Here is a 26,267-nt window from a genome sequence, read left to right as displayed (position 1 = left end):
CTGGGTACATTAGCAGATCAGTACTGTATCTGGGTACATTAGCAGCTCAGTACTGTATCTGGGTACATTAGCAGCTCAGTACCGTATCTGGGTACATTAGCAGCTCAGTACCGTATCTGGGTACATTAGCAGATCAGTACTGTATCTGGGTACATTAGCGGATCAGTACTGTATCTGGGTACATTAGCAGCTCAGTACCGTATCTGGGTACATTAGCGGATCAGTACTGTAGCTGGGTACATTAGCGGATCAGTACTGTATCTGGGTACATTAGCAGATCAGTACTGTATCTGGGTACATTAGCAGCTCAGTACTGTATCTGGGTACATTAGCAGATCAGTACTGTATCTGGGTACATTAGCAGCTCAGTACCGTATCTGGGTACATTAGCAGATCAGTACTGTATCTGGGTACATTAGCAGATCAGTACTGTATCTGGGTACATTAGCAGCTCAGTACCGTATCTGGGTACATTAGCAGATCAGTACTGTATCTGGGTACATTAGCGGCTCAGTACTGTATCTGGGTACATTAGCAGATCAGTACTGTATCTGGGTACATTAGCGGATCAGTACTGTATCTGGGTACATTAGCAGCTAGTACTGTATCTGGGTACATTAGCACATCAGTACTGTATCTGGGTACATAAGCAGATCAGTACTGTATCTGGGTACATTAGCGGATCAGTACTGTATCTGGGTACATTAGCGGATCAGTACTGTATCTGGGTACATTAGCAGATCAGTACTGTATCTGGGTACATTAGCAGATCAGTACTGTAGCTGGGTACATTAGCAGATCAGTACTGTATCTGGGTACATTAGCAGCTCAGTACTGTATCTGGGTACATTAGCAGCTCAGTACTGTATCTGGGTACATTAGCAGATCAGTACTGTATCTGGGTACATTAGCAGCTCAGTACTGTATCTGGGTACATTAGCAGCTCAGTACTGTATCTGGGTACATTAGCAGATCAGTACTGTATCTGGGTACATTAGCAGATCAGTACTGTATCTGGGTACATTAGCAGATCAGTACAGTATCTGGGTACATTAGCAGATCAGTACTGTATCTGGGTACATTAGCAGCTCAGTACTGTATCTGGGTACATTAGCAGCTCAGTACTGTATCTGGGTACATTAGCAGATCAGTACTGTATCTGGGTACATTAGCAGCTCAGTACTGTATCTGGGTACATTAGCAGATCAGTGCTGTATCTGGGTACATTAGCAGATCAGTACTGTATCTGGGTACATTAGCAGCTCAGTACTGTATCTGGGTACATTAGCAGCTCAGTACTGTATCTGGGTACATTAGCGGATCAGTACTGTATCTGGGTACATTAGCAGCTCAGTACTGTATCTGGGTACATTAGCAGATCAGTACTGTATCTGGGTACATTAGCGGTTCAGTACTGTATCTGGGTACATTAGCAGCTCAGTAGTGTATCTGGGTACATTAGCAGATCAGTACTGTATCTGGGTACATTAGCAGATCAGTACTGTATCTGGGTACATTAGCGGATCAGTACTGTATCTGGGTACATTAGCAGATCAGTACTGTAGCTGGGTACATTAGCAGCTCAGTAGTGTATCTGGGTACATTAGCAGATCAGTACTGTATCTGGGTACATTAGCAGCTCAGTACTGTATCTGGGTACATTAGCAGCTCAGTACTGTAACTGGGTACATTAGCAGCTCAGTAGTGTATCTGGGTACATTAGCAGATCAGTACTGTATCTGGGTACATTAGCGGATCAGTACTGTATCTGGGTACATTAGCAGCTCAGTACTGTATCTGGGTACATTAGCAGCTCAGTACTGTATCTGGGTACATTAGCAGATCAGTTCTGTATCTGGGTACATTAGCAGATCAGTACTGTATCTGGGTACATTAGCAGCTCAGTACTGTATCTGGGTACATTAGCGGATCAGTACTGTAGCTGGGTACATTAGCAGATCAGTACTGTATCTGGGTACATTAGCGGATCAGTACTGTATCTGGGTACATTAGCAGCTCAGTACTGTATCTGGGTACATTAGCAGCTCAGTACTGTATCTGGGTACATTAGCAGCTCAGTACCGTATCTGGGTACATTAGCAGCTCAGTACCGTATCTGGGTACATTAGCAGATCAGTACTGTATCTGGGTACATTAGCGGATCAGTACTGTATCTGGGTACATTAGCAGCTCAGTACCGTATCTGGGTACATTAGCGGATCAGTACTGTAGCTGGGTACATTAGCGGATCAGTACTGTATCTGGGTACATTAGCAGATCAGTACTGTATCTGGGTACATTAGCAGCTCAGTACTGTATCTGGGTACATTAGCAGATCAGTACTGTATCTGGGTACATTAGCAGCTCAGTACCGTATCTGGGTACATTAGCAGATCAGTACTGTATCTGGGTACATTAGCGGATCAGTACTGTATCTGGGTACATTAGCAGCTCAGTACCGTATCTGGGTACATTAGCAGATCAGTACTGTATCTGGGTACATTAGCGGCTCAGTACTGTATCTGGGTACATTAGCAGATCAGTACTGTATCTGGGTACATTAGCGGATCAGTACTGTATCTGGGTACATTAGCAGCTAGTACTGTATCTGGGTACATTAGCACATCAGTACTGTATCTGGGTACATAAGCAGATCAGTACTGTATCTGGGTACATTAGCGGATCAGTACTGTATCTGGGTACATTAGCGGATCAGTACTGTATCTGGGTACATTAGCAGATCAGTACTGTATCTGGGTACATTAGCAGATCAGTACTGTAGCTGGGTACATTAGCAGATCAGTACTGTATCTGGGTACATTAGCAGCTCAGTACTGTATCTGGGTACATTAGCAGCTCAGTACTGTATCTGGGTACATTAGCAGATCAGTACTGTATCTGGGTACATTAGCAGCTCAGTACTGTATCTGGGTACATTAGCAGATCAGTACTGTATCTGGGTACATTAGCAGATCAGTACTGTATCTGGGTACATTAGCAGATCAGTACAGTATCTGGGTACATTAGCAGATCAGTACTGTATCTGGGTACATTAGCAGCTCAGTACTGTAGCTGGGTACATTAGCAGCTCAGTACTGTATCTGGGTACATTAGCAGATCAGTACTGTATCTGGGTACATTAGCAGCTCAGTACTGTATCTGGGTACATTAGCAGATCAGTGCTGTATCTGGGTACATTAGCAGATCAGTACTGTATCTGGGTACATTAGCAGCTCAGTACTGTATCTGGGTACATTAGCAGCTCAGTACTGTATCTGGGTACATTAGCGGATCAGTACTGTATCTGGGTACATTAGCAGCTCAGTACTGTATCTGGGTACATTAGCAGATCAGTACTGTATCTGGGTACATTAGCGGTTCAGTACTGTATCTGGGTACATTAGCAGCTCAGTAGTGTATCTGGGTACATTAGCAGATCAGTACTGTATCTGGGTACATTAGCAGATCAGTACTGTATCTGGGTACTTTAGCGGATCAGTACTGTATCTGGGTACATTAGCGGATCAGTACTGTATCTGGGTACATTAGCAGATCAGTACTGTAGCTGGGTACATTAGCAGCTCAGTAGTGTATCTGGGTACATTAGCAGATCAGTACTGTATCTGGGTACATTAGCAGCTCAGTACTGTATCTGGGTACATTAGCAGCTCAGTACTGTAACTGGGTACATTAGCAGCTCAGTAGTGTATCTGGGTACATTAGCAGATCAGTACTGTATCTGGGTACATTAGCGGATCAGTACTGTATCTGGGTACATTAGCAGCTCAGTACTGTATCTGGGTACATTAGCAGCTCAGTACTGTATCTGGGTACATTAGCAGATCAGTTCTGTATCTGGGTACATTAGCAGATCAGTACTGTATCTGGGTACATTAGCAGCTCAGTACTGTATCTGGGTACATTAGCGGATCAGTACTGTAGCTGGGTACATTAGCAGATCAGTACTGTATCTGGGTACATTAGCGGATCAGTACTGTAGCTGGGTACATTAGCAGATCAGTACTGTATCTGGGTACATTAGCGGATCAGTACTGTAGCTGGGTACATTAGCAGATCAGTACTGTATCTGGGTACATTAGCGGATCAGTACTGTAGCTGGGTACATTAGCAGATCAGTACTGTATCTGGGTACATTAGCGGATCAGTACTGTAGCTGGGTACATTAGCAGATCAGTACCGTATCTGGGTACATTAGCGGATCAGTACTTTAGCTGGGTACATTAGCAGATCAGTACTGTATCTGGGTACATTAGCAGCTCAGTACTGTTTCTGGGTACATTAGCAGCTCAGTACTGTATCTGGGTACATTAGCAGATCAGTACTGTATCTGGGTACATTAGCAGCTCAGTACTGTATCTGGGTACATTAGCAGCTCAGTACTGTATCTGGGTACATTAGCGGTTCAGTACTGTATCTGGGTACATTAGCAGACCAGTACTGTATCTGGGTACATTAGCAGATCAGTACTGTATCTGGGTACATTAGCAGCTCAGTACCGTATCTGGGTACATTAGCAGCTCAGTACCGTATCTGGGTACATTAGCAGATCAGTACTGTATCTGGGTACATTAGCAGATCAGTACTGTATCTGGGTACATTAGCAGATCAGTGCTGTATCTGGGTACATTAGCAGATCAGTACTGTATCTGGGTACATTAGCAGCTCAGTACTGTATCTGGGTACATTAGCAGATCAGTACTGTATCTGGGTACATTAGCGGATCAGTACTGTATCTGGGTACATTAGCGGATCAGTACTGTATCTGGGTACATTAGCAGCTCAGTAGTGTATCTGGGTACATTAGTAGATCAGTACTGTATCTGGGTACATTAGCAGCTCAGTACTGTATCTGGGTACATTATAAGCTCAGTACTGTATCTGGGTACATTAGCGGCTCAGTACTGTATCTGGTACATTAGCGGATCAGTACTGTATCTGGGTACATTAGCAGTTCAGTACTGTATCTGGGTACATTAGCAGCTCAGTACTGTATCTGGGTACATTAGCAGATCAGTACTGTATCTGGGTACATTAGCAGCTCAGTACTGTATCTGGGTACATTAGCAGATCAGTACTGTATCTGGGTACATTAGCAGATCAGTACTGTATCTGGGTACATTAGCGGATCAGTACTGTATCTGGGTACATTAGCGGATCAGTACTGTATCTGGGTACATTAGCAGCTCAGTACTGTATCTGGGTACATTAGCAGATCAGTACTGTATCTGGGTACATTAGCAGCTCAGTACTGTAACTGGGTACATTAGCAGCTCAGTAGTGTATCTGGGTACATTAGCAGATCAGTACTGTATCTGGGTACATTAGCGGATCAGTACTGTATCTGGGTACATTAGCAGCTCAGTACTGTATCTGGGTACATTAGCAGCTCAGTACTGTATCTGGGTACATTAGCGGATCAGTACTGTATCTGGGTACATTAGCGGATCAGTACTGTATCTGGGTACATTAGCGGCTCAGTACTGTATCTGGGTACATTAGCGGCTCAGTACTGTATCTGGGTACATTAGCAGCTCAGTACTGTAACTGGGTACATTAGCAGCTCAGTAGTGTATCTGGGTACATTAGCATATCAGTACTGTATCTGGGTACATTAGCGGATCAGTACTGTATCTGGGTACATTAGCAGCTCAGTACTGTATCTGGGTACATTAGCAGCTCAGTACTGTATCTGGGTACATTAGCAGCTCAGTACTGTATCTGGGTACATTAGCGGATCAGTACTGTAGCTGGGTACATTAGCAGATCAGTACTGTTTCTGGGTACATTAGCGGATCAGTACTGTAGCTGGGTACATTAGCAGAACAGTACTGTATCTGGGTACATTAGCGGATCAGTACTGTAGCTGGGTACATTAGCAGCTCAGTACCGTATCTGGGTACAATAGCGGATCAGTACTGTAGCTGGGTACATTAGCAGATCAGTACCGTATCTGGGTACATTAGCAGATCAGTACTGTATCTGGGTACATTAGCAGATCAGTGCTGTATCTGGGTACATTAGCAGATCAGTACTGTATCTGGGTACATTAGCAGCTCAGTACTGTAGCTGGGTACATTAGCAGATCAGTACTGTATCTGGGTACATTAGCAGCTCAGTACTGTATCTGGGTACATTAGCAGATCAGTACTGTATCTGGGTACATTAGCAGATCAGTACTGTATCTGGGTACATTAGCAGATCAGTACTGTATCTGGGTACATTAGCAGATCAGTACTGTATCTGGGTACATTAGCGGATCAGTACTGTATCTGGGTACATTAGCAGATCAGTACTGTATCTGGGTACATTAGCAGATCAGTACTGTATCTGGGTACATTAGCAGCTCAGTACTGTATCTGGGTACATTAGCAGCTCAGTACTGTATCTGGGTACATTAGCAGCTCAGTACTGTATCTGGGTACATTAGCAGCTCAGTACTGTATCTGGGTACATTAGCAGCTCAGTACTGTATCTGGGTACATTAGCAGATCAGTACTGTATCTGGGTACATTAGCAGATCAGTACTGTATCTGGGTACATTAGCAGCTCAGTACTGTAGCTGGGTACATTAGCAGCTCAGTACTGTATCTGGGTACATTAGCAGATCAGTACTGTATCTGGGTACATTAGCAGATCAGTACTGTATCTGGGTACATTAGCAGATCAGTACTGTATCTGGGTACATTAGCAGATCAGTACTGTATCTGGGTACATTAGCAGCTCAGTACTGTATCTGGGTACATTAGCAGCTCAGTACTGTAGCTGGGTACATTAGCAGCTCAGTACTGTATCTGGGTACATTAGCAGATCAGTACTGTATCTGGGTACATTAGCAGCTCAGTACTGTATCTGGGTACATTAGCAGATCAGTGCTGTATCTGGGTACATTAGCAGATCAGTACTGTATCTGGGTACATTAGCAGCTCAGTACTGTATCTGGGTACATTAGCAGCTCAGTACTGTATCTGGGTACATTAGCAGCTCAGTACTGTATCTGGGTACATTAGCGGATCAGTACTGTATCTGGGTACATTAGCAGCTCAGTACTGTATCTGGGTACATTAGCAGATCAGTACTGTATCTGGGTACATTAGCGGTTCAGTACTGTATCTGGGTACATTAGCAGCTCAGTAGTGTATCTGGGTACATTAGCAGATCAGTACTGTATCTGGGTACATTAGCAGATCAGTACTGTATCTGGGTACATTAGCAGCTCAGTACTGTATCTGGGTACATTAGCAGATCTGTACTGTATCTGGGTACATTAGCGGATCAGTACTGTATCTGGGTACATTAGCGGATCAGTACTGTATCTGGGTACATTAGCAGATCAGTACTGTAGCTGGGTACATTAGCAGCTCAGTAGTGTATCTGGGTACATTAGCAGATCAGTACTGTATCTGGGTACATTAGCAGCTCAGTACTGTAGCTGGGTACATTAGCAGATCAGTACTGTATCTGGGTACATTAGCAGCTCAGTACTGTAACTGGGTACATTAGCGGATCAGTACTGTATCTGGGTACATTAGCGGCTCAGTACCGTATCTGGGTACATTAGCAGCTCAGTACTGTAACTGGGTACATTAGCAGCTCAGTAGTGTATCTGGGTACATTAGCAGATCAGTACTGTATCTGGGTACATTAGCAGCTCAGTACTGTATCTGGGTACATTAGCAGCTCAGTACTGTATCTGGGTACATTAGCAGCTCAGTACTGTAACTGGGTACATTAGCAGCTCAGTAGTGTATCTGGGTACATTAGCAGATCAGTACTGTATCTGGGTACATTAGCGGATCAGTACTGTATCTGGGTACATTAGCAGCTCAGTACTGTATCTGGGTACATTAGCAGCTCAGTACTGTAACTGGGTACATTAGCAGCTCAGTAGTGTATCTGGGTACATTAGCAGATCAGTACTGTATCTGGGTACATTAGCGGATCAGTACTGTATCTGGGTACATTAGCAGCTCAGTACTGTATCTGGGTACATTAGCAGCTCAGTACTGTATCTGGGTACATTAGCAGATCAGTTCTGTATCTGGGTACATTAGCAGATCAGTACTGTATCTGGGTACATTAGCAGCTCAGTACTGTATCTGGGTACATTAGCGGATCAGTACTGTAGCTGGGTACATTAGCAGATCAGTACTGTATCTGGGTACATTAGCGGATCAGTACTGTAGCTGGGTACATTAGCAGATCAGTACTGTATCTGGGTACATTAGCGGATCAGTACTGTAGCTGGGTACATTAGCAGATCAGTACTGTATCTGGGTACATTAGCGGATCAGTACTGTAGCTGGGTACATTAGCAGATCAGTACTGTATCTGGGTACATTAGCGGATCAGTACCGTAGCTGGGTACATTAGCAGATCAGTACCGTATCTGGGTACATTAGCGGATCAGTACTGTAGCTGGGTACATTAGCAGATCAGTACTGTATCTGGGTACATTAGCAGCTCAGTACTGTTTCTGGGTACATTAGCAGCTCAGTACTGTATCTGGGTACATTAGCAGATCAGTACTGTATCTGGGTACATTAGCAGCTCAGTACTGTATCTGGGTACATTAGCGGTTCAGTACTGTATCTGGGTACATTAGCAGACCAGTACTGTATCTGGGTACATTAGCAGATCAGTACTGTATCTGGGTACATTAGCAGCTCAGTACTGTATCTGGGTACATTAGCAGCTCAGTACCGTATCTGGGTACATTAGCAGATCAGTACTGTATCTGGGTACATTAGCAGATCAGTACTGTAGCTGGGTACATTAGCAGATCAGTGCTGTATCTGGGTACATTAGCAGATCAGTACTGTAGCTGGGTACATTAGCAGCTCAGTACTGTATCTGGGTACATTAGCAGCTCAGTACTGTATCTGGGTACATTAGCAGATCAGTACTGTATCTGGGTACATTAGCGGATCAGTACTGTATCTGGGTACATTAGCGGATCAGTACTGTATCTGGGTACATTAGCAGCTCAGTAGTGTATCTGGGTACATTAGTAGATCAGTACTGTATCTGGGTACATTAGCAGCTCAGTACTGTATCTGGGTACATTATAAGCTCAGTACTGTATCTGGGTACATTAGCGGCTCAGTACTGTATCTGGGTACATTAGCGGATCAGTACTGTATCTGGGTACATTAGCAGTTCAGTACTGTATCTGGGTACATTAGCAGCTCAGTACTCTATCTGGGTACATTAGCAGATCAGTACTGTATCTGGGTACATTAGCAGCTCAGTACTGTATCTGGGTACATTAGCAGATCAGTACTGTATCTGGGTACATTAGCAGATCAGTACTGTATCTGGGTACATTAGCGGATCAGTACTGTATCTGGGTACATTAGCGGATCAGTACTGTATCTGGGTACATTAGCAGCTCAGTACTGTATCTGGGTACATTAGCAGCTCAGTACTGTATCTGGGTACATTAGCAGCTCAGTAGTGTATCTGGGTACATTAGCAGCTCAGTACTGTATCTGGGTATATTAGCAGATCAGTACTGTATCTGGGTACATTAGCGGATCAGTACTGTATCTGGGTACATTAGCAGCTCAGTACTGTATCTGGGTACATTAGCAGCTCAGTGCTGTATCTGGGTACATTAGCGGATCAGTACTGTATCTGGGTACATTAGCGGATCAGTACTGTATCTGGGTACATTAGCGGCTCAGTACTGTATCTGGGTACATTAGCAGCTCAGTACTGTATCTGGGTACATTAGCAGATCAGTACTGTATCTGGGTACATTAGCAGATCAGTACTGTATCTGGGTACATTAGCAGATCAGTACTGTATCTGGGTACATTAGCAGATCAGTACTGTATCTGGGTACATTAGCAGATCAGTACTGTATCTGGGTACATTAGCGGCTCAGTACTGTATCTGGGTACATTAGCAGCTCAGTACTGTAACTGGGTACATTAGCAGCTCAGTAGTGTATCTGGGTACATTAGCATATCAGTACTGTATCTGGGTACATTAGCGGATCAGTACTGTATCTGGGTACATTAGCAGCTCAGTACTGTATCTGGGTACATTAGCAGCTCAGTACTGTATCTGGGTACATTAGCAGCTCAGTACTGTAGCTGGGTACATTAGCGGATCAGTACTGTAGCTGGGTACATTAGCAGATCAGTACTGTATCTGGGTACATTAGCGGATCAGTACTGTAGCTGGGTACATTAGCAGAACAGTACTGTATCTGGGTACATTAGCGGATCAGTACTGTAGCTGGGTACATTAGCAGCTCAGTACCGTATCTGGGTACAATAGCGGATCAGTACTGTAGCTGGGTACATTAGCAGATCAGTACCGTATCTGGGTACATTAGCAGATCAGTACTGTATCTGGGTACATTAGCAGATCAGTGCTGTATCTGGGTACATTAGCAGATCAGTACTGTATCCGGGTACATTAGCAGCTCAGTACTGTAGCTGGGTACATTAGCAGATCAGTACTGTATCTGGGTACATTAGCAGATCAGTACTGTATCTGGGTACATTAGCAGATCAGTGCTGTATCTGGGTACATTAGCAGATCAGTACTGTATCTGGGTACATTAGCAGATCAGTACTGTATCTGGGTACATTAGCAGATCAGTACTGTATCTGGGTACATTAGCGGATCAGTACTGTATCTGGGTACATTAGCAGATCAGTACTGTATCTGGGTACATTAGCAGATCAGTACTGTATCTGGGTACATTAGCAGCTCAGTACTGTATCTGGGTACATTAGCAGATCAGTACTGTATCTGGGTACATTAGCAGATCAGTACTGTATCTGGGTACATTAGCAGATCAGTACTGTATCTGGGTACATTAGCAGATCAGTACTGTATCTGGGTACATTAGCAGATCAGTACTGTATCTGGGTACATTAGCAGATCAGTACTGTATCTGGGTACATTAGCAGATCAGTACTGTATCTGGGTACATTAGCAGATCAGTACTGTATCTGGGTACATTAGCGGATCAGTACTGTATCTGGGTACATTAGCGGATCAGTGCTGTATCTGGGTACATTAGCGGATCAGTGCTGTATCTGGGTACATTAGCGGATCAGTGCTGTATCTGGGTACATTAGCAGCTCAGTACTGTATCTGGGTACATTAGCAGATCAGTACTGTATCTGGGTACATTAGCAGCTCAGTACTGTATCTGGGTACATTAGCGGATCAGTGCTGTATCTGGGTACATTAGCAGCTCAGTACTGTATCTGGGTACATTAGCAGATCAGTACTGTATCTGGGTACATTAGCAGCTCAGTACTGTATCTGGGTACATTAGCAGATCAGTACTGTATCTGGGTACATTAGCAGATCAGTACTGTATCTGGGTACATTAGCAGATCAGTACTGTATCTGGGTACATTAGCAGATCAGTACTGTATCTGGGTACATTAGCAGCTCAGTACTGTATCTGGGTACATTAGCAGATCTGTACTGTATCTGGGTACATTAGCAGCTCAGTACTGTATCTGGGTACATTAGCAGATCAGTACTGTATCTGGGTACATTAGCAGCTCAGTACTGTATCTGGGTACATTAACAGCTCAGTACTGTATCTGGGTACATTAGCAGCTCAGTACTGTATCTGGGTACATTAGCAGCTCAGTACTGTATCTGGGTACATTAGCAGCTCAGTACTGTATCTGGGTACATTAGCAGATCAGTACTGTATCTGGGTACATTAGCGGATCAGTACTGTATCTGGGTACATTAGCGGATCAGTACTGTATCTGGGTACATTAGCAGCTCAGTACTGTATCTGGGTACATTAGCGGCTCAGTACTGTATCTGGGTACATTAGCAGCTCAGTACTGTATCTGGGTACATTAGCAGATCAGTACTGTATCTGGGTACATTAGCAGCTCAGTGCTGTATCTGGGTACATTAGCAGCTCAGTACTGTATCTGGGTACATTAGCAGATCAGTACTGTATCTGGGTACATTAGCGGATCAGTACTGTATCTGGGTGCATTAGCAGATCAGTACTGTATCTGGGTACATTAGCGGATCAGTACTGTATCTGGGTACATTAGCAGCTCAGTACTGTATCTTTGTACATTAGCAGATCAGTGCTGTATCTGGGTACATTAGCAGATCAGTACTGTATCTGGGTACATTAGCAGATCAGTACTGTATCTGGGTACATTAGCAGATCAGTACTGTATCTGGGTACATTAGCAGCTCAGTACTGTATCTGGGTACATTAGCAGATCAGTACTGTATCTGGGTACATTAGCAGATCAGTACTGTATCTGGGTACATTAGCGGATCAGTACTGTATCTGGGTACATTAGCAGATCAGTACTGTATCTGGGTACATTAGCGGATCAGTACTGTATCTGGGTACATTAGCGGATCAGTACTGTATCTGGGTACATTAGCAGCTCAGTACTGTATCTGGGTACATTAGCAGCTCAGTACTGTATCTGGGTACATTAGCGGATCAGTACTGTATCTGGGTACATTAGCAGCTCAGTACTGTATCTGGGTACATTAGCGGATCAGTACTGTATCTGGGTACATTAGCAGCTCAGTACTGTATCTGGGTACATTAGCAGATCAGTACTGTATCTGGGTACATTAGCGGCTCAGTACTGTATCTGGGTACATTAGCAGATCAGTACTGTATCTGGGTACATTAGCAGATCAGTACTGTATCTGGGTAGATTAGCAGATCAGTACTGTAGCTGGGTACATTAGCAGGTCAGTACTGTATCTGGGTACATTAGCAGATCAGTACTGTATCTGGGTACATTAGCGGATCAGTACTGTATCTGGGTACATTAGCGGATCAGTACTGTATCTGGGTACATTAGCAGCTCAGTACTGTATCTGGGTACATTAGCAGATCAGTACTGTATCTGGGTAGATTAGCAGATCAGTACTGTAGCTGGGTACATTAGCAGGTCAGTACTGTATCTGGGTACATTAGCAGATCAGTACTGTATCTGGGTACATTAGCAGATCAGTACTGTATCTGGGTAGATTAGCAGATCAGTACTGTAGCTGGGTACATTAGCAGGTCAGTACTGTATCTGGGTACATTAGCAGATCAGTACTGTATCTGGGTACATTAGCGGATCAGTACTGTATCTGGGTACATTAGCGGATCAGTACTGTATCTGGGTACATTAGCAGCTCAGTACTGTATCTGGGTACATTAGCAGCTCAGTACTGTATCTGGGTACATTAGCGGATCAGTACTGTATCTGGGTACATTAGCAGATCAGTACTGTATCTGGGTACATTAGCAGATCAGTACTGTATCTGGGTACATTAGCGGATCAGTACTGTATCTGGGTACATTAGCAGCTCAGTACTGTATCTGGGTACATTAGCAGATCAGTACTGTATCTGGGTACATTAGCGGCTCAGTACTGTATCTGGGTACATTAGCAGATCAGTACTGTATCTGGGTACATTAGCAGCTCAGTACTGTATCTGGGTACATTAGCGGATCAGTACTGTATCTGGGTACATTAGCAGATCAGTACTGTATCTGGGTAGATTAGCAGATCAGTACTGTAGCTGGGTACATTAGCAGATCAGTACTGTATCTGGGTACATTAGCAGATCAGTACTGTATCTGGGTACATTAGCGGCTCAGTACTGTATCTGGGTACATTAGCAGATCAGTACTGTATCTGGGTACATTAGCAGATCAGTACTGTAGCTGGGTACATTAGCAGATCAGTACTGTATCTGGGTACATTAGCAGATCAGTACTGTATCTGGGTACATTAGCGGCTCAGTACTGTATCTGGGTACATTAGCAGATCAGTACTGTATCTGGGTACATTAGCAGATCAGTACTGTATCTGGGTACATTAGCAGGTCAGTACTGTATCTGGGTACATTAGCAGATCAGTACTGTAGCTGGGTACATTCGGAGTTTATTTACAGCTTGATGATCAGGACATATATATATTCATAGATATAGTTGTGTGTGTATGGATATAGTTGTGTGTATGTATATAGATATATAGTTGTGTGTGTGTGTATGTATGTAGATATATCCCTTGCTGCAGTGGAAGTGCTGTATGCTGGGTGATAATGGTGAAAGGCGGGGCTGCATGTCATTTCCCAGAATCTCTTGCTGCAGTGGGAGCACTGTATGCTGGGTGATAATGGTGAAAGGCAGGGCTGCATGTCATTTCCCAGAATCCCTTGCTGCAGTGGAAGTGCTGTGTGCTGGGTGATAATGGTGAAACGCAGGGGTGCATGTCATTTCCCAGAATCCCTTGCTGCAGAGGAAGTGCTGTGTGCTGGGTGATAATGGTGAAAGGCGGGGTTGCATGTCATTTCCCAGAATCCCTTGCTGCAGTGGAAGTGCTGTGTGCGGGGGGGATAATGATGAAAGGCGGGGCTGCATGTCATTTCCCAGAATCCCTTGCTGCAGTGGAAGTGCTGTGTGCTGGGTGATAATGGTGAAAGGCGGGGCTGCATGTCATTTCCCAGAATTCCTTGCTGCAGTGGAAGTGCTGTGTGCGGGGGGGATAATGGGGAAAGGCGGGGCTGCATGTCATTTCCCAGAATCCTTTGCTGCAGTGGAAGTGCTGTGTGCTGGGGGATAATGGGGAAAGGCAGGGCTGCATGTCATTTCCCAGAATCCCTTGCTGCAGTGGAAGTGCTGTGTGCTGGGGGATAATGGGGAAAGGCGGGGTTGCAGACCTGCCTAAGACATGCAGATGAGCAGACAGTTATATTTGCATATTTGCTTTCCTGTGGAGGGTTTTTGTCACTTTTGTTACTCACCATAACTTAACTCAGTATTATGGTATATATATATACAAAATGTCAAAGAGTCTGTCCTGCGCTTCCGTGTGCAGAGCAGCGATCTGATAATATCAGACACTGGGGCATAACACGAGGGAGCTCCGTTTGGCCACTATATCGACCGGTGCAGGGGGGTAATTGTTAACTCACCTCACCTGCCTCTCCGGTCTGGGACCCGCTCTCCTCGGCTGCTCCTGCGTGCCACCGTCTTGATGTAGTCAGGAAACAATGGTGGATTCGGATTGAGCCTCTCTGATTCAGACATGCGCAGTTGCGCCGAATCCACCATTGTTTCCTATATATATATATACAGTATATATATACTGCATGTATATGTTCGTAACCTGTATGTTATATCCCTATTAGTTCCCCCTGTGGTTACCGTGTACACAGAGAATCCCGTCGTACTGGGAGAACCCAACACCCTGATCTGTTTTATCCGGAACATCTTCCCCCCGGTGATGAACACGACCTGGCTGAAGAATGGGGAGAAGATATCTGAGGGGGTGAGAGAGACCATCTTCTTACCCTCACAGGACCACTCATTCCGCAAGTTTCTGTACCTCGTCTTCATACCCGATGCCCAGGATATCTACACCTGTGAGGTGGAGCACTGGGGCCTGGACAGGCCCAGCCAGATTATGTGGCGTGAGTATGTTATATAGAGAGCGGGGGGGGGGGGGGGGAGAGGGGCAGTGGGGCCTGGACAGACCCAGCCAGATTATGTGGCGTGAGTATGTTATAGAGAGAGCGGGGGGGGGGGGGAGGGGCAGTGGGGCCCTGTTAGTTACTGTGTGTGTCTCTTTGTGTTACACATTCCCCTGAGTTTCCCAGATGTGTCCCTGTTAGTTACTGTGTGTCTCTTTGTGTTACACATTCCCCTGAGTTTCCCAGATGTGACCCTGTTAGTTACTGTGTGTGTCTCTTTGTGTTACACATTCCCCTGAGTTTCCCAGATGTGTCCCAGTTAGTTACTGTTACGCCGATGCTCGCCACAAACCGGGACCGGACCGCGGGGCTGAGGTGGGGTTATATAATCACCGACCTGAGTCCACGCAGACTGATCCGGAGTGCGCAGTTCGTAGTCGTACATCGCAGGGTCAGGATTGGAGAAGGCAGCATCGTCGTTATGGAAGCAGGAGTTCGGCAACAGGTAGTCAGGATTTCCCCGCTTCAGCTTAGGAGCGTGAGCGCGGGGGTGGCTTCTGCGCGAGGAGCGGCCTCGGCCCATGACGCCGATCTCAGCAGGAGGAGACAGCAGGCTGGCCGAAGTTCACCGCAGGGCAGCGTCGGGAAGAACCAACGCTTCAGCGCAGAAGTCCAAGGCAGGTCACTGCAAGAGGATCGCAGCAAGCCGCAGGAAAGGAAGGGTAGCCACTGCTAGGAGGGAATGCAGCAGGTACCGGTGCTGGCAACACGCTTCAGCACAGACGTCCCGGGTAGGCCACTGCAGGAGAATAGCAGCAGGCCAGTGCTGGCATTAACGCTTCAGCACAGACGTCCAGGGCAGGCCACTGCAAGGAGATAGCAGCAGGCCGCAGGAAAGGAAGGGTAGCCACTGCTAGGAGGGAATGCAGCAGTACCAGTGCTGGCATCAACGCTTCAGCACAGACGTCCAGGATAGGCCACTACAGGAGAATAGCGGCAGGCCACCGGACAGGAAGGGTAGCTACTGCTAGGAGGGAATGCAGCAGTTACCAGTGCTGGCATCAACGCTTCAGCACAGACGTCCAGGGTAGGCCACTGCAAGGAGATAGCAGCAGGCCAGTGCTGGCAACAACGCTTCAGCACAGACGTCCAGGACCAGGCCTCTGGATACTCAGGAACTTGGAAGGTAAGAACGCTAGGAGAGAGGCCTGGGGTGGTTTGTGGCAGAGACAGTAACATAGAGGTAGGAATAATTATGCTCGGCGCTGGTTCAGAGCCAACGCCTAGAATATAAAGGGCGGAGATCCAATCACAGGAGGAGGGTGTGTGAGAATTCCTCCAATGAAGTAGCACAGGGCAGAAGCTGCAATGAGAGGCAGCACCTGTGCCATAGATTGCCAGAGGAAGCCTGCAACTGCACATGTCTGCAAGGCAATAGTCAAAGCCAGTAGTGCATTCCTTACATTACCCCCCCCTTCAGGTGAGACCTCCGGACGAACAAGATCCATCACAGATTTGGGGGACATGGAATTGTTCCTAAACCTCCTTAGGCAAGAGGTGGCGTTGAAAGCCCATAGTTTGTTGGGATTCCTTACAGTACCCCCACCACTGGGTGAGAAGCCTGGGTGAACAGGACCATTCATAGGTCTGGGAGACATTGAGTTGTTCCTGAAGTGTCTCCGGCGAGAATTAGGTCCACAATCCAGATGTACATTGGCGAGTGCCATGAAAGACAGCGGTGGTACTGCAGTTCTTGGTACATGAACAATGGGACCTGAGGGCTCCGGAATGGGAACATCTGAAGGACAGTAGCCAGATGTCCGGTGCATAGTAATAGTCCAAGAGTACGGGACACAGGACACAGATTGTCGGACAAAATTAGCAGAGGGATCTTCAGAGAAGGCAATGTCTTTAGTGAAATCAGCATGGAGGAAGTTGAGAAAGTCTTTAGCTTCCAAGGAATTCCGGGTGATGGTTAGCGAGGGAATGGGGCGGGAGGGTACACTACACACTATAGCAGCGGTACTTTTGATACAAAACAGGGTTGCTATACTAGGCAATTTGCAAGAGTCTGTAGCAGTGTGTATGCAATCCTTGGTCATGGTACTGGCAGTTGAAGAAGGATCCGCTTCCTTTGGTTTGTGATCTTTAGAGAGAATCAACTCCGAAATTGTGGCCTTGGTAAAGGACATAATAAGCATGTCTATACCCATAATGGACCCATAGAGAATAGGGACGGACGCTTCAGGTAAAGCGACGAGGTCCAGTAAGGGTATCTTCGTCTTAGAGAAAGGCCAAATGCCATCCAGAAAGGGCACTTTGGGCACCGCACAGAGACCTGCGTGTAAGGAGTCTGTTTGAAAGGTGAGAAAACAGATTTTATCCAAAAAAAAAGGCAGGCGGTTAAACGGTGCATCAGCCTTAGGGAAAAAAGTCTTGGGGTTAAAGCTGGGTACCTCCAACACAGAGAAAGAAGACAGAGAACTAAAGCTTGGCTTCGGAGTAGAGATCCCAGGTACCCAGGTTTCACATGATACTATGGGAGAAGCAATGCAAATTGTTACTGTTTTAAACATAGGGTTTTTAACATCGGTAGCTCCAGGCACCTTCTTGAGAGGTAACCCTAGTCTTGGGACAGGACAGTCAATAGCAAGTACCCCAAGTATTGTGGAAGACACAGAGAAATATACGTCCATCTTAAAGACGGAATTTTTTGAAAAAAAGGAAAGTTCCAAATGCGATAACTCTGAGTTTGTGGTAGTAGACATACAGTCAGTAGTGGATACCCCGAATACTGTGGGCGAATCAGCGTGAAACAGTATTATTACAGGAGTGGGCATCCCAAACTTAAAGTCATTTTTAATGATCCCGGAGGCTGTGGCATAATCCGTGAGAGAAACTGGGGTAGACTTTCCAATAGAAACAAGGGAGAACTTGCTAGTAATGAAATCAGAGAACATTGCACTTGTTTCAGAATTGGGTCCCAGAGAATCCCTAGTGAGGGCATCAGACTCCATGGGAAACTTAGTGACAGGGTTTTTGGAACCAATGAAAGGAATTGCAGGTATCCCAGACTTAGTAGGAGAAATGCCTTGCAAAACAGAAATTTTAGTAAAGGTGATAGGCATCACAGAAAGGACTGACAGAAGTAAGCTAGGCAAGATTGCCTCTACAACAGAAGACTTTACAGCGGCAGAGCTTAACTCAGCGGCTGCTTGAGAACCTTTAACTACAGTGAGAAGGGACTGCAGGTTTACAAAATCAGGAACAAAGGGAGTTTTACACTTGAAAACTTGATCCTTCAAAACGGGGAACCCAGACTGTAATAGTACTAAGGGTGCAACAGCAGATATGCTGATCTCAGAAGGGGTCACTTGGAAAGGGACATAATATGTACTGTTCACTTTAAACCCTAGGATTTGAGAAAAGGAGACCACAGACAGTGCAAGTGGGGCAACCACGACTGTGCTGGTCTCTGAAGTGGGTATTTGGGAAAGAGTGTCTGGGACATCAGAAACGACAACAGATTCCACGAAAAGGGGTCTATGCTCAGAAGCAGGGGTCTCAGCTCTCTGAGTGACAGACGGGGTCAGAGAAATACCTAGGAGTAGGGATTCTGTGAACAGGCTTAGAGAAACAAACGGCTCCAGAATACTTTTAATTGGAGCCAGTATTATTGCCGAAAGTTCAGGGGGCGTAACCCCGAGAATTTTAGCTGAATCAGGGGACATAAGGGGTTCATCCTCTGAGGCTAAGGAGGTGTCCTTGACTGGCGGACTACAGGGATTTACCAAGGGAGGCTCACAGGGCTGACCTGCAGGGGTTAACATAGAAAAAACCTCAAGGGTAAAGTTAGGCTGTAGCTGAGAATCAGGAAAAGATACACTAATCTCAGAGAGTGGGGACATAGGGTTTTCAGCTTCTTGCCCTAGAGACCTCAGCTTAGTCTGCGGGATACAAGGGTTAACTATGGGGACCTCACAGAGCAGACTAGCAGGGGTTAAAACAGAAATAACCTCGGGAACAGAGCTTAGAAATTCTGGTTTAGAACGAAAGGGCAAACAGGATTCATTTTCTGGTGCTGGGAGAGATACACTGACCTGGGGGATGCAGGGATTTACGGTGAGGGACTCATAGGCCTGACTAGCAGGGGTTAAGACAGAAAGAACCTCGGGGACAGAACCCAGGGAGGTTAACTCAGGACTAGGGACCGTGGCAGCTTCTTCCTTAGCGGGGAGTGACAGGGAGATGGTTTGGCCTTTCTTAGGAGAGGGTGGTAACCCCACAGGTTTAGTAACAGGACTGGCAGCATAGAAATTGTGATTAGAAAGTGCATAGGCAGCGAGAAAAGGGTCCCGCTCACTTAAGATTAGGTCAAAATCTTGGTATAACACACGGGCGGCATCTAGAATCTGATCTAGAGTCTTTCGATCTGGGGTGGAATTAGCAAGGTGCATCTGGGAGGACAGGGCCTGTTGAGTCTTTCTTTCCTCTTTAAATTGCTGAGATCTAGTAAGGAGTTCTTTACGACACAGTCTTTCCAGAGGGGTTAAACCTTTATATAAGAACTCACTCTCAGGCGGAGGCAGTCTCTCAAACAGGTATGGTCTTCCAAACAGGGACTGGTCCGCAGCCTGGGACATAGGTACAGTAAAAAATTTACCAACCCCCGCCACGGCGCGGTCCGGTTTTGTGGGGCCGAGCATACTGTTACGCCGATGCTCGCCACAAACCGGGACCGGACCGCGGGGCTGAGGTGGGGTTATATAATCACCGACCTGAGTCCACGCAGACTGATCCGGAGTGCGCAGTTCGTAGTCGTACATCGCAGGGTCAGGATTGGAGAAGGCAGCATCGTCGTTATGGAAGCAGGAGTTCGGCAACAGGTAGTCAGGATTTCCCCGCTTCAGCTTAGGAGCGTGAGCGCGGGGGTGGCTTCTGCGCGAGGAGCGGCCTCGGCCCATGACGCCGATCTCAGCAGGAGGAGACAGCAGGCTGGCCGAAGTTCACCGCAGGGCAGCGTCGGGAAGAACCAACGCTTCAGCGCAGAAGTCCAAGGCAGGTCACTGCAAGAGGATCGCAGCAAGCCGCAGGAAAGGAAGGGTAGCCACTGCTAGGAGGGAATGCAGCAGGTACCGGTGCTGGCAACACGCTTCAGCACAGACGTCCCGGGTAGGCCACTGCAGGAGAATAGCAGCAGGCCAGTGCTGGCATTAACGCTTCAGCACAGACGTCCAGGGCAGGCCACTGCAAGGAGATAGCAGCAGGCCGCAGGAAAGGAAGGGTAGCCACTGCTAGGAGGGAATGCAGCAGTACCAGTGCTGGCATCAACGCTTCAGCACAGACGTCCAGGATAGGCCACTACAGGAGAATAGCGGCAGGCCACCGGACAGGAAGGGTAGCTACTGCTAGGAGGGAATGCAGCAGTTACCAGTGCTGGCATCAACGCTTCAGCACAGACGTCCAGGGTAGGCCACTGCAAGGAGATAGCAGCAGGCCAGTGCTGGCAACAACGCTTCAGCACAGACGTCCAGGACCAGGCCTCTGGATACTCAGGAACTTGGAAGGTAAGAACGCTAGGAGAGAGGCCTGGGGTGGTTTGTGGCAGAGACAGTAACATAGAGGTAGGAATAATTATGCTCGGCGCTGGTTCAGAGCCAACGCCTAGAATATAAAGGGCGGAGATCCAATCACAGGAGGAGGGTGTGTGAGAATTCCTCCAATGAAGTAGCACAGGGCAGAAGCTGCAATGAGAGGCAGCACCTGTGCCATAGATTGCCAGAGGAAGCCTGCAACTGCACATGTCTGCAAGGCAATAGTCAAAGCCAGTAGTGCATTCCTTACAGTTACTGTGTGTGTCTTTGTGTTACACATTACCCTGAGTTTCCCAGATGTGACCCTGTTAGTTACTGTGTGTCTCTCTGTGTTACACATTCCCCTGAGTTTCCCAGATGTGTCCCTGTTAGTTACTGTGTGTGTCTCTCTGTGTTACACATTCCCCTGAGTTTCCCAGATGTGACCCTGTTAGTTACTGTGTCTCTTTGTGTTACACATTCCCCTGAGTTTCCCAGATGTGTCCCTGTTAGTTACTGTGTGTGTCTTTGTGTTACACATTCCCCTGAGTTTCCCAGATTTGTCCCTGTTAGTTACTGTGTGTGTCTTTGTGTTACACATTCCCCTGAGTTTCCCAGATGTGTCCCTGTTAGTTACTGTGTGTCTCTTTGTGTTACACATTCCCCTGAGTTTCCCAGATGTGACCCTGTTAGTTACTGTGTCTCTTTGTGTTACACATTCCCCTGAGTTTCCCAGATGTGTCCCTGTTAGTTACTGTGTGTCTCTTTGTGTTACACATTCCCCTGAGTTTCCCAGATGTGTCCCTGTTAGTTACTGTGTGTCTCTTTGTGTTACACATTCCCCTGAGTTTCCCAGATGTGTCCCTGTTAGTTACTGTGTCTCTCTGTGTTACACATTTCCCTGAGTTTCCCAGATGTGACCCTGTTAGTTACTGTGTGTGTCTCTCTCTGTGTTACACATTCCCCTGAGTTTCCCAGATGTGTCCCTGTTAGTTACTGTGTCTCTCTTTGTGTTACACATTCCCCTGAGTTTCCCAGATGTGTCCCTGTTAGTTACTGTGTGTCTCTTTGTGTTACACATTCCCCTGAGTTTCCCAGATGTGTCCCTGTTAGTTACTGTGTGTGTCTTTGTGTTACACATTCCCCTGAGTTTCCCAGATGTGTCCCTGTTAGTTACTGTGTGTCTCTTTGTGTTACACATTCCCCTGAGTTTCCCAGATGTGTCCCTGTTAGTTACTGTGTGTCTTTGTGTTACACATTCCCCTGAGTTTCCCAGATGTGACCCTGTTAGTTACTGTGTCTCTCTGTGTTACACATTCCCCTGAGTTTCCCAGATGTGACCCTGTTAGTTACTGTATGTCTCTCTCTGTGTTACACATTCCCCTGAGTTTCCCAGATGTGACCCTGTTAGTTACTGTGTGTGTCTCTTTGTGTTACACATTCCCCTGAGTTTCCCAGATGTGTCCCTGTTAGTTACTGTGTGTCTCTCTGTGTTACACATTCCCCTGAGTTTCCCAGATGTGTCCCTGTTAGTTACTGTGTGTGTCTTTGTGTTACACATTCCCCTGAGTTTCCCAGATGTGTCCCTGTTAGTTACTGTGTGTGTCTCTTTGTGTTACACATTCCTCTGAGTTTCCCAGATGTGTCCCTGTTAGTTACTGTGTCTCTCTTTGTGTTACACATTTCCCTGAGTTTCCCAGATGTGTCCCTGTTAGTTACTGTGTGTGTCTCTCTCTGTGTTACACATTCCCCTGAGTTTCCCAGATGTGTCCCTGTTAGTTACTGTGTCTCTCTTTGTGTTACACATTCCCCTGAGTTTCCCAGATGTGTCCCTGTTAGTTACTGTGTGTCTCTTTGTGTTACACATTCCCCTGAGTTTCCCAGATGTGTCCCTGTTAGTTACTGTGTGTGTCTTTGTGTTACACATTCCCCTGAGTTTCCCAGATGTGTCCCTGTTAGTTACTGTGTGTCTCTTTGTGTTACACATTCCCCTGAGTTTCCCAGATGTGTCCCTGTTAGTTACTGTGTGTCTTTGTGTTACACATTCCCCTGAGTTTCCCAGATGTGACCCTGTTAGTTACTGTGTCTCTCTGTGTTACACATTCCCCTGAGTTTCCCAGATGTGACCCTGTTAGTTACTGTGTATGTCTCTCTCTGTGTTACACATTCCCCTGAGTTTCCCAGATGTGACCCTGTTAGTTACTGTGTGTGTCTCTTTGTGTTACACATTCCCCTGAGTTTCCCAGATGTGTCCCTGTTAGTTACTGTGTGTCTCTCTGTGTTACACATTCCCCTGAGTTTCCCAGATGTGTCCCTGTTAGTTACTGTGTGTGTCTTTGTGTTACACATTCCCCTGAGTTTCCCAGATGTGTCCCTGTTAGTTACTGTGTGTGTCTCTTTGTGTTACACATTCCCCTGAGTTTCCCAGATGTGTCCCTGTTAGTTACTGTGTGTCTCTTTGTGTTACACATTCCCCTGAGTTTCCCAGATGTGACCCTGTTAGTTACTGTGTGTGTCTCTCTTTGTGTTACACATTCCTCTGAGTTTCCCAGATGTGTCCCTGTTAGTTACTGTGTCTCTCTGTGTTACACATTCCCGAGTTTCCCAGATGTGTCCCTGTTAGTTACTGTGTGTCTTTGTGTTACACATTCCCCTGAGTTTCCCAGATGTGTCCCTGTTAGTTACTGTGTGTCTCTCTGTGTTACACATTCCCCTGAGTTTCCCAGATGTGTCCCTGTTAGTTACTGTGTGTGTCTTTGTGTTACACATTCCCCTGAGTTTCCCAGATGTGTCCCTGTTAGTTACTGTGTGTGTCTCTTTGTGTTACACATTCCCCTGAGTTTCCCAGATGTGTCCCTGTTAGTTATTGTGTCTCTTTGTGTTACACATTCCCCTGAGTTTCCCAGATGTGTCCCTGTTAGTTACTGTGTGTCTCTTTGTGTTACACATTCCCCTGAGTTTCCCAGATGTGACCCTGTTAGTTACTGTGTGTGTCTCTCTTTGTGTTACACATTCCTCTGAGTTTCACAGATGTGTCCCTGTTAGTTACTGTGTGTCTCTTTGTGTTACACATTCCCCTGAGTTTCCCAGATGTGACCCTGTTAGTTACTGTGTGTGTCTCTCTTTGTGTTACACATTCCTCTGAGTTTCCCAGATGTGACCCTGTTAGTTACTGTGTCTCTCTGTGTTACACATTCCCCTGAGTTTCCCAGATGTGACCCTGTTAGTTACTGTGTGTGTCTCTCTTTGTGTTACACATTCCTCTGAGTTTCCCAGATGTGTCCCTGTTAGTTACTGTGTGTCTCTTTGTTTTACACATTCCTCTGAGTTTCCCAGATGTGTCCCTGTTAGTTACTGTGTGTGTCTCTTTGTGTTACACATTCCCCTGAGTTTCCCAGATGTGACCCTGTTAGTTACTGTGTCTCTTTGTGTTACACATTCCCCTGAGTTTCCCAGATGTGACCCTGTTAGTTACTGTGTGTCTCTTTGTTTTACACATTCCCCTGAGTTTCCCAGATGTGTCCCTGTTAGTTACTGTGTGTGTCTTTGTGTTACACATTCCCCTGAGTTTCCCAGATGTGTCCCTGTTAGTTACTGTGTGTCTCTTTGTGTTACACATTCCCCTGAGTTTCCCAGATGTGTCCCTGTTAGTTACTGTGTGTGTCTTTGTGTTACACATTCCCCTGAGTTTCCCAGATGTGACCCTGTTAGTTACTGTGTGTGTCTCTCTTTGTGTTACACATTCCTCTGAGTTTCCCAGATGTGTCCCTGTTAGTTACTGTGTGTCTCTTTGTTTTACACATTCCTCTGAGTTTCCCAGATGTGTCCCTGTTAGTTACTGTGTGTGTCTCTTTGTGTTACACATTCCCCTGAGTTTCCCAGATGTGACCCTGTTAGTTACTGTGTCTCTTTGTGTTACACATTCCCCTGAGTTTCCCAGATGTGACCCTGTTAGTTACTGTGTGTCTCTTTGTTTTACACATTCCCCTGAGTTTCCCAGATGTGTCCCTGTTAGTTACTGTGTGTGTCTTTGTGTTACACATTCCCCTGAGTTTCCCAGATGTGTCCCTGTTAGTTACTGTGTGTCTCTTTGTTTTACACATTCCCCTGAGTTTCCCAGATGTGTCCCTGTTAGTTACTGTGTGTCTCTTTGTGTTACACATTCCCCTGAGTTTCCCAGATGTGTCCCTGTTAGTTACTGTGTGTCTCTTTGTGTTACACATTCCCCTGAGTTTCCCAGATGTGTCCCTGTTAGTTACTGTGTCTCTTTGTGTTACACATTCCCCTGAGTTTCCCAGATGTGACCCTGTTAGTTACTGTGTGTGTCTCTCTGTGTTACACATTCCCCTGAGTTTCCCAGATGTGACCCTGTTAGTTACTGTGTGTGTCTTTGTGTTACACATTCCCCTGAGTTTCCCAGATGTGACCCTGTTAGTTACTGTGTGTGTCTCTTTGTGTTACACATTCCCCTGAGTTTCCCAGATGTGTCCCTGTTAGTTACTGTGTGTCTCTTTGTTTTACACATTCCCCTGAGTTTCCCAGATGTGTCCCTGTTAGTTACTGTGTGTGTCTCTCTCTGTGTTACACATTCCCCTGAGTTTCCCAGATGTGTCCCTGTTAGTTACTGTGTCTCTCTCTGTGTTACACATTCCCCTGAATTTCCCAGATGTGACCCTGTTAGTTACTGTGTGTCTCTTTGTGTTACACATTCCCCTGAGTTTCCCAGATGTGACCCTGTTAGTTACTGTGTCTCTCTGTGTTACACATTCCCCTGAGTTTCCCAGATGTGTCCCTGTTAGTTACTGTGTGTGTCTTTGTGTTACACATTCCCCTGAGTTTCCCAGATGTGACCCTGTTAGTTACTGTGTCTCTTTGTGTTACACATTCCCCTGAGTTTCCCAGATGTGACCCTGTTAGTTACTGTGTGTCTCTTTGTGTTACACATTCCCCTGAGTTTCCCAGATGTGACCCTGTTAGTTACTGTGTCTCTTTGTGTTACACATTCCCCTGAGTTTCCCAGATGTGACCCTGTTAGTTACTGTGTGTCTCTTTGTGTTACACATTCCCCTGGGTTTCCCAGATGTGACCCTGTTAGTTACTGTGTGTCTCTCTGTGTTACACATTCCCCTGAGTTTCCCAGATGTGACCCTGTTAGTTACTGTGTGTCTCTCTGTGTTACACATTCCCCTGAGTTTCCCAGATGTGTCCCTGTTAGTTACTGTGTGTGTC

The 26,267-nt window shown here is 46.1% G+C and overlaps 1 protein-coding gene across 1 annotated transcript in view; it reads left to right on the top strand.

Moving 5' to 3' along the window:
- LOC142474712 (HLA class II histocompatibility antigen, DP alpha 1 chain-like) overlaps positions 1 to 26,267 on the top strand; it is a 69,684-nt gene that overhangs the window by 24,527 nt on the left and 18,890 nt on the right. The window contains exon 3 of the mRNA XM_075580897.1: positions 15,184 to 15,465. Within this exon, the coding sequence (XP_075437012.1) occupies positions 15,184 to 15,465 (282 nt within the window). The remainder of the gene's footprint in view (positions 1 to 15,183; positions 15,466 to 26,267) is intronic.

This window comes from Ascaphus truei, assembly GCF_040206685.1.
Source record: "Ascaphus truei isolate aAscTru1 chromosome 20 unlocalized genomic scaffold, aAscTru1.hap1 SUPER_20_unloc_2, whole genome shotgun sequence".
Lineage (NCBI taxonomy): Eukaryota > Metazoa > Chordata > Amphibia > Anura > Ascaphidae > Ascaphus > Ascaphus truei.
Note: the sequence above shows the minus strand (reverse complement) of the source record. Positions and strands in the feature narration are given on the sequence as shown.